An 11,905-nucleotide genomic window follows, 5' to 3' on the forward strand; every position below is an offset into this window, starting at 1 on the left:
GGATTTAAATTTATATAGAGGATTGTTTATATTTCAGAATGTAACTTATAATATATTTTGTGAGCATAATTTAAATAACTTTTTTTTAAATTAATCACAAAATTAAGATTGGATGGATGTTTCGAACTAATTAAATTTGTTTTCTAATTTTTTATTATTTAAAATAAATTTTTAAATATATAAGTAATTGAGAACCAAAAAAACTAAAAAACACCAACTTTATAAATTAAACCATTTAAACTTAATTTTTAATAAATTAAACCATTTAAACTTAATTTTTAAAATTTATGAACAGAAGAAAAAAAAAAACACCTTTTTATCCTTCCTATTTATTAATTAAACTAAGCTTTTTTATTTTTCCCACTATTCAAACGTTAAAATAGCCAATGAGAAAAAATGCCCCTCGGTGGCAGGAGCTACGCCTCCACATATCAAACTTTAATTCTGACATCCACACCGGTTACCGTAGGCTATACTTCTTGAACAGTGTGAAAAGCTAGATGGTTCTGGAGAAACAATACCTAATTACCTGGACGATTCTGGATGTACAAGGGTTAAATAACAATAATATTGCAAAGTGAAAATTGAAACCTTACTTTCGGAATGGTCTGGAGCTTACAGGTGTACAATAATAGTAAAGTATCCTAAGAGCATTTGAGAATCCTCTCGAACCCGCCCGATAGAGTCTACTAGATTGTTCCTCCTCGTCTTATAAAAATAGAAACCAACATCTCTTCTGGTATAATCCGAGATCGATCTTGAAATTGAAATCCAAACACTAAGATCAGAGTGTTGTGTTTCTATATTCATTCCAATCGCATATATTGCAGTAATTCATTACTAGTTGAAAATGTCGATAATTCCCAGCTTTTTCGGCAGGAGATCATTCGATCCCTTCTCCTTGGAATTGTGGGATCCTTTCCAAGCATTCACAGATCTGGCCAGCGGGGGACCATCTGGGCAATTTGTAAGGGAAGCTTCTGCCGTAGCGAATACCCAGATCGACTGGAAGGAAACGCCGGAGGCGCACATTTTCAAAGCTGATCTTCCAGGTTTGAAGAAGGAAGAGGTGAAAATAGAGTTGGAAGAGGGGCAAAGAGTTCTGCAGATAAGCGGGGAGCGCAGCAAAGAAGAAGAGCACAAGAACGACAAATGGCACCGCATTGAGCGATCCCGTGGAAAATTCCTTCGGCGTTTCCGGCTGCCGGAGAATGTGAAGGTGGAAGAGATAAAGGCGAGCATGGAAAACGGGGTGCTGACAGTGACAGTGCCGAAGCAGCCTGAACCCCAACCTCCGCAACCCAAATCCATCGAGATCTCTGGTTGACCTCTCACGCGGTATGAAGATGTCATACTGGACCTGCTGTGGCTGTAGAAGAAGCGGTTACATAATGTATATATATGTGTGTAGGAAGCGGTTCTCCAATTGATAGAATAAACATATCCATTCCCATCCCGAGTTATTCCATCGATTGCAATGTGCTTGCATGTATATAGTATGTGTTGTATGTTTTGGAGTAATATAATAAAAGGAGACGCAGGTTCAGGCTTCTGATGTGCTCTGTAAAAGATTTTCATTTTTGTTTACAAACTGACATGTTCCACTGCTATCAAACAATATGGACCATAAAATGCTCGCATGTTTTTTGTGTAAAAGGTTTCATTTTTTTTTAAACTCGTATCCAACATATTAGGAAAATAGCTTCATTGAGCACATCCAACATATCCGCTAGTAGGTCCACGATATTATGGAAAAATCAAATGCTAAGTACAAGCAGCGACATGATCAACATCGGGTGCCACACAAGTTTCAAGCGGGCGACAAAGTCTGGTTGCATTTGCAAAAGGAATGCCTTACCGGAGCCTATTGGAAACTCAGACCACTCCAATATGGTCCTTACACCATTACCAAAGCTATGGGAGACAATGCATGTGAGCTCAACATTTTCCCATTCCTTGGCCTGCACCAAGTGTTCAATGTGGACCGCCTTCGGCCATACTTTCCACCATTACTAGACACATCCGACATTGTAGAACAGCTCACACCAACAGAGTTAAATCTAGATTGCATGGAACAAGATGTAACTGATCGAATCATGGACACACAAATCAAGCACACTCGCTAGTAGAAGATCCAACTGTATCGAGTTGTCAAAGCAGGCCAACTCCTTTACCAAGGCAAGTAGCTCACCAGAGACCAAGTTCAGCAGAAGTTTCCTCATCTCATGGAGGAACTCAATGCAATTGGGACCATTGCTTCCTAAGGGGGGGAGGAATGATCTAGGTGGATATTGGTGGCCACCTGCCGATTCCACTTGGACCCCCAACATTGTTTCTTTCAATTTTTCAGTTTCCTTAATTGTAGCACAATTTATTATTTTTTAGCAGTTTTTCGGGTCCTAAACTTCCGGAGCCGTTTTGAGGCCCTAAACCCATGGACTGATGTTGCTCATCCAAAAGTTGTATTCATCGGATAAATCTTTCTAACGAGGTATTGTGCGTGTCAAACGGAGATCGCATGCCAAAGTTACGACCTTGGGAATTTGATGTACCAATTGACCCAAAACGGGGCCCATAGTTTGGTGCTTCATCTCCTAATGTTAGGTTTTTGGATGTTTAGGGTTTTCCATTGTTTCTCAATAATAAATAGGCCTTCAAACCTCATTTTAAGATAGTTCAGAGGCATGTAGCTGCCACATCCCTCCTAAGAGATAAGCTACCATCGCCCGAGCTAGTTTATTTCCATTTTTATTTGTAAGCATATTTCAGCGTTTTACATTAATGAAATGAAGTATTATTTCTACTGCATCTCTATATTTATGGTTATTTCTATAATTTGTTGTGTTCCTGTTTAAATTCGGAGCCAAACGCAACCGTTGCCACCATGAAGATCTAGAAGGAGGAAAATATCCAGAGGAGGAGGAGTGCCTCTTCCACTCCCAGATGTGGGTAAAGGGCTCCCCACTACAGTTCATTATCAACAGCGGGAGCTAAAAGAACCACATTTCGGCAGAGGTCGTGAAGCGACTGGGCTTACCAACCACAACACATCCACAACCGTACACCATCGGGTGGCTTCACCAAGGATAGGTTCTTTGCGTGAGCCAGTAGTGTCACCTTCCATACAACATCAAGCCCTTCACAAATGAGGTATTGTGTGACATTGCTCCCCTTGATGTTTGTGATGTATTATTAGGCCAACCATACTTGTGGAAGCGACATGATGTGTATGAGTCAAGGCCGCGTGTTGTTATTATTACTTTGGGAAATAAGTTGTACAGGATACCGGAGGTAGCACCACCTACCGCTATCTCCTTGGTTACTGCAAAAAACAATGCAGTAAGCTCATTGCCAAAACCGGGAAATTTGTTTTCCTGATGATACGCCCTCAAGGAAAGTAGAATATGGTGGCCATGACTTCCAGACAAGGCCCCTCATCACGACAACTACATATGGAAAAGGTCATGGAGGAGTACGAGGACAACTTCACCTCCCCCGTAGGGGTTCCTCTACACTGTCAGGTCAAGCACTCCATCGATCTGACCCCAGGTGCACCGCTGCCCAACGGACCAATCTATTAGCTCTCCACTCTGGAGAACAATGAAATCAAGAGGCAGATTCAAGAGCTGATGCAGAAAGTTCACATCCGACTGATTTCATCGCCTTGTGGGAGCCCAATTGTGTTGGTACAAAAGAAGGATGGGACTTGGAGACTCTGTATTGACTATCAGGCACTGAACAAGATCACTATCTGAAATAGGTACCCTATCCCATGGATTGATGACCTTCTTGACCAAATGAAGGGGGCAAAATATTTCTGCAAGATCAATTTGAAGTCAGGATATCACCAGGTACCAATCGAACCCTTCGATGTGTGGAACATTGCCTTCAAAGCCAAGGAGGGCCTTTTTGAATGGTTGGTTATGCCTTTCAGGTTGACGAATGCTCCTGCAACCTTAATGAGGCTAATGGATGACATCTTGCACCCATTCACCAACTCATTTGTAGTGGTATACTTGGATGACATCCTGATCTTCAGCGAGAGTTGGGAAGAGCACCTCCACCACATCTGATGGGTTCTCCAAACACTATGATAACACAAGTTATGTGCCAATTTATAGAAATTCACTTTTGGTATGACCCAAGTTCTGTAGATGGTATACATTGTTGATGAAGGGTGGGTGCATGTGGATCCAGCCAAGGTCCAAATAATTCGGGATTGGCCATCTCCAACCACTCTGACAGAGCTCCACAACTTTATGGGTCTTTCCAACTTCTACTGCAAGTTCATGTTGGGATTTTCTCATATCACTTGACCCTTGAGTCAAGTCACCAAGGGAGGAGCGAAAGAAAAATTCTTTTGGTCTGAATCTCAATAGAAGGAATTCACAGAGTTAAAACATCACCTCTACTTGGCCCCAGTGCTCACATTACTAGACTTGCAACGACCATTTGAAATCGAGATAGATGCCTCTGACTATGCTATTGGGGTAGTCCTTACTCAACACAGGCATCTAGTGGCATATCATAGTGAGACACTTTCAGACATAATCCAGAAGTATCCCACTTGTGACAAAGAGATGTATTCCATTGTGCAGGCTTACCGATAATGGAAGCAGTACATTTTGGGGAAGGAAACGGTCATCCACACAAACCACTAGCCCCTGCAGTTCATACAGACCCGAGGGAAGTTGCAAAATGATCGCCATCATAAGTGGTCCACATACCTGCAACAATTCCATTTGAATATCAAGTATAAGAAGGGTACCACCAATAATGTTGCATATTGCCTCAGTCAACCACCGATCATGGCGTTAACCACCATTCTCAACTCTTGTGGGCACGAGACTTCTGATTGGCCACTTCTCTACAAAAGCGACCCAGAATTCGGCCACACATACCAGAAACTCTTGGAGGGTCAACATGTTCCATATTTTCACCTCCAGGATAACTTGTTATGCCACCTGGGTCACCTTTGTGTTCCTTCAAGCGAGCGTGCCAAGATGATTTTGGAAGCACACTACAGTTGGGTTGTTGGGAATTTTGGGGTTGAGAAAAAAGTGGCAGTACTGCAGAAGTATTTCTATTGGGCGAATCTTTGACATGATGTCAAGAAGTATATCAAATCCTGTATTGCCTGCGCCATTGCCAAACCAACCATCAAGAAGCAAGGCCTCTATACTCCGCTTCCTACCCCTAGTTGACCTTGGGAATCCATCTCCATGGATTACATGTCGAGCCTTCCTTCTAGTAAGCATGGAAGTGATTGTGTTTTTGTTGTCATCGCAAGTTCTCGAAGATGTCCATTATGGCAGCCTGCAAGAAGAATATCACAACAGAAGCTACTACTAAACTCTTCTTTGAACGAGTGTGGGTACACTTTGGGATCCCACAATCTATCATCTTAGATCGGGACAGCAGGTTCCTCAGTACATTTTGGTCTAGTCTCTGGTCGATGCTGGACACCAAACTCATTAAGTCCACAACCTTCCATCCTCAAACTGATGGCCAGACAGAGGTTGTCAACAGGATGATCATACACATTCTGGACATGTACAAATCATAGCATCCACACACATAGGATGACAGCCTCCCCTATGTTCAACATAGCTATAACTGGGCTCTCCACAACTCCACTGGCCACATCCCTTTTCAGGTGGGCTTGGGATTCCAACCACTATGTCCCATTGATGTGGCCATGCCATTTGCAACTACTCAGGTAGATTCGGCTCATGTCCAGTTCGAAACAAATAAGGAAAATAGCTTCATTGAGCACATCCAACATATCCGCTAGCAGGTCCAGGATATTATGGAAAAATCAAATGCCAAGTACAAGCAACGACATGATCAACATCGGGTGCCACACAAGTTTCAGGTGGGCGACAAAGTGTGGTTGCATTTTCAAAAGGAATGCCTTACTGGAGCCTATGAGAAACTCAGACCACTCCAATATGGTCCTTACACCATTACCAAGGTTTTAGGAGACAATGCATTTGAGCTCAACGTTCCCCCATTCCTTGGCCTACACCCAATGTTCATTGTGGACTGCCTGCGGCTATACTTTCCACTATTATTAAACACATCCGACATTGCAGAACAACTCACACCAACATAGTTAAATCCATATTGCATGGAACAAGCTGCAACTGATCAGATCATGGACACGCAAATCAAGCACACTCGCCAGCAGAAGATCCAACTGTATCGAGTTTTCAGAGCAGGCCAACTCTTTCACCAGGACAAGTGGCTCACCAGGGACCAAGTTCAACAGAAGTTTTCTCATCTCATGGAGGAACTCAACGCAATGGGGACCATTGCTTCCTAAGGGGCGAGGAATGATCCAAGTGGATATTGGTGGCCACCCGCCAATTCCACTTGGACCCCCACCATTGTTTCTTTCTGTTTTTCAATTTCCTTAATTATAGCACAATTTACTATTTTTAGCAAATGTTCGGGCCCTAAACGACATTTCTTGGTTAAAATGGGAGCAACATGGGTCCATGGACCGATGTTGCTCATCCCAAAGTTGTAGTCCTCGGATATATCTTTCTAACGAGGTATTGTGCGTGTCAAACGGAGATCGTATGCAAAAGTTACGACCTCGGGAAGTTGATGTACCAATTTACCCAAAACGGGGCCTATAGTTTGATGCTTCATCTCCTAGGGTTAGGTTTTTGGATTTTTATGGTTTTCCATTGTTTCTCAACAATAAATAGGCCTTCAAGCCTCATTGTAAATCAATTCAGAGACATGTAGCCGCCACATCTCTCCTCAGAGATAAGCTACCATCGCCCGAGCTAGTTTATTTCCATTTCTGTTTGTAAGCATATTTCGATATTTTACATTAATGAAATGAAGTATTATTTTTGTTGCATCTCTGTATTTATGATTATTTCTGTAATTTGTTGTGTCTCTGTTTAAATCTGGATCACTAAAAAATATAGTGAGCTAAGGGTTGGTGTGACCCATGTCGGGTGCGATCCTCGGGTGACTTTGACGACTTAGATGCGCTGGGTCGCGACTCCTCAAGCCAAAATTCAATGCTAGAGGATCACAGAGAAATTGACAAACAAAAATAAGAATTATTAAAATATGTTTTTAATACAATAATAAGTCATCTTAAATTGAAAATAAGGAGAAAAAACTATAATTCATGAAAATGGAAACAATAGAAAAAGAAAAAGAAAAAAAAATTAAAATAAAAAAGTTAAATAAAAAGGAAATAAAACTTAAAACAAAAAATTAGTAGGGTGAAAGCATGAAGATGGGTTACACTTTTGGGCCAAATGTGGCAATGAAATTTCAAGTTTTTCCTCTTTTATCAAATTGCACCCCTCAAAATTCATATAAGAATTATGAATTTTGATTCGGAGTAAAAAGACAATATGTAGAGAATTATGTTGTTGTCCTAATGATATTTTTTGCAAAAATATTTAGTGTCGTATAATCTCTCAATTTTCCATTAAATGCAATATATGTCCTTGAAAATTTTCACAAAACTTAATAGATATGTGTGTGTTCACGTAGCATAACTTAGTAGAAAAAGTGTAATTTTAAATATATATATATGAACATGATCTACACGGAGAGAACTAATTTTTTCATATCAACAATTTAATTTTTTGTGCAAAATTAATATTTTTTTTTATTATTTTTCGAAGTTAACGAAGTAGTATTTCAATTACGTTTAGGAGACACATGTTTTCACGTAAGTTTTTTTTTTACTCCTTAAATAAATTGAAAATCCAAGAGTACCCTTTTGAAGAGGACTTGTAAACGAATATAGTGGTATTTTTTGAAATTTTTTTGTTGTGTATATTTTATGTTATTGATTTTTTATTGAGCTCCTTTGAAATTTTTTTATTTTGAGGAAAAACCTGTAAACAGTTTTGAAACCAACGTTTCGAACTAGCTTAGTGAGTCCATCATCAGGGCAATGAGATTTGTTTTTGAGAAGAGAGAGCGTGAAAATTACGGAGCTTATTAATAGATTTTGTAATAGATTTTTGATATAATTTTTTTAGATGTTACTCCATCTAACATTACAAAACAAAAAGTTTTGTGAATTAAAAGAGTGACCAAAAAGTTTTGTGAATGGAAAGAGTGACAAGTATTTTTATAAAAGTAAAAAAAACCAATATCTATTAAATTAAAAGTTAAAATTAAATTTAATTATTTGGAAATAATATTAAACATATTATTTTTAAAATTTTCTAAATTAAATTATTTTAAATATTTTTAAATAAAAAACCTATTTTATTTATTAGTTAAAATGGTTTTGTTTGTTTGTTTGTTTTTTTTTTTTGTTAAATAAATTTGAAAATACTCATTGGCGTCAGATTCCGTCTCGTCTCGTCCCTCTGTGGCAGGAGCTACACCACCACATCATCGAACATCAATTCCAACATCCGCATCATTTTTTCTCGGTATGTAGCATATACCATATGGCCATACTTCTTGAACAATGTGAGAGGCTAGCTGGTTTTGGAGAAACAATACCTAATTACTTAGAGGATTACTTTCCTACATGGGTCAGTGTTGAGAACACTACAGTGATGGATGAGTCAGTCACCGTGGAGGAGCTGCTTCAAACACTAAAGGAGATTGCTAAGGAAAAGAGTCTAGAGCCTGATGGATGGTCTAGTGAATTCTTTATTCACTTCTTCGAACTCATGGGCCCAAATTTGGTCAATATGGTGGAAGCAATCAGAATGTCCGGATGAATCCCAAGTGCAGCCAATTCCACTTTTCGAACTCTTATTCCTAAGAAATCGAATGCTCAGCCTTTTAAAGATTATAGGGAAATCTCATTATGCAACTCTATCTATAAGATGATGTCTAAGATTATCGCTAACCGTATCAAGAACATCATCTCTCCACATATTTTGTTGGAGCAGTTTGGATTTTGCTTAAACAAGAGAATCCACGATGCTATAGCCATACCACAAGAAGTTATTCACTTAGTAAAATTTAGGAAACAAAACTCATGTTTAATGAAAATTGATCTCATTCGAGCATACAATTGTGTGGATTGGGAGTTCCTAACAATGGTCCTATATATAGCCAGTTTCAACCACAGGCATTCCAATGGATCATGTGATGTGTCAAATCAACATCATTGGTGGTTCTCATCAATGGGGAGCCCACAATATTTTTCAAAATCAATAGAGGACTCATACAAGGGTGTGCATTATCGCCACTATTATTCATTCTAATAATGGAAGAATTTCAAAGGGGAATTAATGCCAGGAAGGTTGTTGGAGAAATCAAATGTTGTAAGATATCTATAAATTTTCATCTAACACATTCACTGTTTTTGGATGACATTATTTGTGCTAAGGTTGTTAGTACCTCAGAATGGGAAGTTTTCTTCAACTTCTTCTAGAAATTTAACAATGCTTCTGGCCTCAAAATAAACAAAGACAAATCATAGATAATTTCTGAGGACACAGATTCGATGGAGATTAAGAAAATTGCAGTAATGTTTGACGTTAAGATCCGCCCTTTGTCAAATGGATTCAAATACTTAGGTTGTTTCTTAAATCCTTGTGGATATAGTAATTTTAATTGGGAGTGGCTTGGTCTTAAATTTGAGAAGACATTATTTCATTGGGACCATAGGTGTCTAACTTTAGGAGGCAGGGTCATCATGATTAGAGCGGTCTTTTAGGGTATCCTATTATACTGGATGCATCTCTTCCACATTCCCCAAGTTGTTATAAAGAAAATTGAATCCATTGTGACAAAATTCCTATGGTTTGGGTTGGGATCCAGAAGGGTGATTCAACTTGCTGGCTTGCACCTAATTTCTTGATCAGTGAAAAAAGTTGGTTGGGGCATCCTGAATATTAGAACCTTTAATCTTTATCTTCTAGCTACGAGGTTATGGCATATATTCAGGGAACAGGGACTTTGGCGGAGTATTATGATGGACAAAATATTCATCACAGAGGTTTGGAGGAGTGGATTAGTGATGAAACCTTTTCGAAATACAATAAATAAAAAATGTGGATAAGTCTCAGGATCGTTATTCCTTGGCTTAGCAGCAACCTTAGTTGGGTGTTGGAGATAGGAAGAAGGTACTAGTGGGATTGGATGTTATCAAAGGCATGTTTGGTTTCCATTCTCTTTCATATCATATCATATATGCTCTAAATCAGAGGGGGTTTTCCAACTTGGAAAGCATTGGGAGAGGCCCCCAAGCATTATTGACAAATACTTTCTGGCCACACGGATGGGAAATTTGGATCCCAGACTATGTGGGGGAAGAATGAGAAAAATGTCGAGCTAATCTTTGTCAAGCTAGCATAACCATGTCTCATGGTCAGGACAAATTGGTTTAGGGGGATCATATTGTTGAAGGTAAGATTGCAGCTTTAGAATTCTATGAACACATTACTTCACGTGTGCAATCTCTCCCCCATGTTGTTCTCTTTGCACGTTTGTGGACCTGGGATTCCCCTCACAAAATTATATGTTTCTCTTGGCCAATGTTCTACAACCAAATATCAACCTGAGACACCCTTATGAAGAAAGGCATGGTGGGGCCTAGCTGTTGTGCCCTACGTAAATCAAATTTGGAGGACATCAACACTTCTTTATTCATTGTCCCTTCGCAAGGGGATATTTGGAAAGAGGTTTGTTCTCTATTGGGGATTGAAGTTGGTGGAGACAATTCTTCAATTGTTTCTAGGATTAGTTCTTGAGCGCCATTCCAAATCATAGAGGGCTCTTCCCCTATTCATATTTTGGGGCATTTGGCGCTCCATGAATGAATGCATTTTTTAAGGTATTTCTCCTGATGTCAAGTTATCATCTCTTCGCATTGTTTCCCATTTTCAGGAAACTGGCCCTTGGAGTCCTAAGGAATCATCCAGGTCAATTAGGTTGGTTGACTTCTCAAACTCTTTTCCAACCTATTTTTTCGATGGGCATCTGCTAGAGGAAGTTGTGGTTATGGTGTCTCTCTCCACATCAAGCATGGGATGTCCTATCATTTCAGATGGTTTGGTGGCTTCAAGGACAAATGTAGGGTATAATTGCTTGCATTATGGGGGGCCTTACAAGTAGCACAATGGCTCAGCATTGATAACCTCTTGGTAGTCGAGGATTCTCTCTCAATGATATGTTAGATCCAAGATTAGAATTCCTTACAGGTTCCCTTACTTTTCAATTGGATTTAAAGAATATGAGTTCTTAAGGACCTCTTCTCGGTGATTTCATTCCAGAATGTATTTAGAGAAAAAAGCATCGAAGCTGACTCCCTCTCCAAGGTAGATGCACTTTGAGCTCATAGTGGAGGCGGTTGTGCACAATCAAGAAGTTTTTTTCTTTAGTTAGTTTTACTATATTGTTTCCTGTGTTCCAAAGGTTTTATGTTTATAACAGGGACACATCATTTTTTTATTTATTTTGCAGTTAATTCTCTCTGTGCTTGACAACAAATGGTGATACATCGACTTAATCATTTTGGAATCATTATGTTTGTTTCCCTGCATAGCAACAAGGGGGTTAAATAGTTTAGTAATGGTGGATTTTGGATTCCTTTTGAATTATAGTTGAATACTTTGGACAAGAACTAAGGACATGTAAAACATTTTTCTCTAATGGAAAGTGTTCTGTTTTTTCCTCCTGATAAAATAAAAGAAATTAAAAAAAAAAAATGCAATTAAGATGGATCTAGGTTGGTCTATTGTTATTGAGGAGATAATCTAAAGATAAATTTAATATTTTTTTTAGAATTATGAGGATCAACAAATCTCTTATATTATACCTAAAGAGATCTATCCTCTTTTTTAAATGTTTATTTAGTTTCAATTGTTTTACTAAGGTTATTAGCCGATGTACCCTCCATTTGAAATGTTTACTTTTTTTCACGAGAAAATATCAAACATTGATTTAAATG

General features: G+C 38.9%; 1 protein-coding gene across 1 annotated transcript; it reads left to right on the plus strand.

Moving 5' to 3' along the window:
• The first annotated feature begins 835 nt into the window (after positions 1-835).
• On the plus strand, positions 836-1,552 carry LOC149241329 (17.8 kDa class I heat shock protein-like). Its single transcript, XM_089373934.1, has one exon. The coding sequence runs from the start codon at positions 851-853 to the stop codon at positions 1,325-1,327; it is 477 nt and encodes a 158-aa protein (XP_089230060.1). The 5' UTR covers positions 836-850; the 3' UTR covers positions 1,328-1,552.
• Positions 1,553-11,905: the final 10,353 nt, after the last annotated feature.

Source organism: Pinus tabuliformis, chromosome 8 (assembly GCF_031772625.1).
Source record: "Pinus tabuliformis cultivar Carrire ecotype Pingquan chromosome 8, CPIR1, whole genome shotgun sequence".
In the NCBI taxonomy this organism is placed as follows: Eukaryota; Viridiplantae; Streptophyta; class Pinopsida; order Pinales; family Pinaceae; genus Pinus; species Pinus tabuliformis.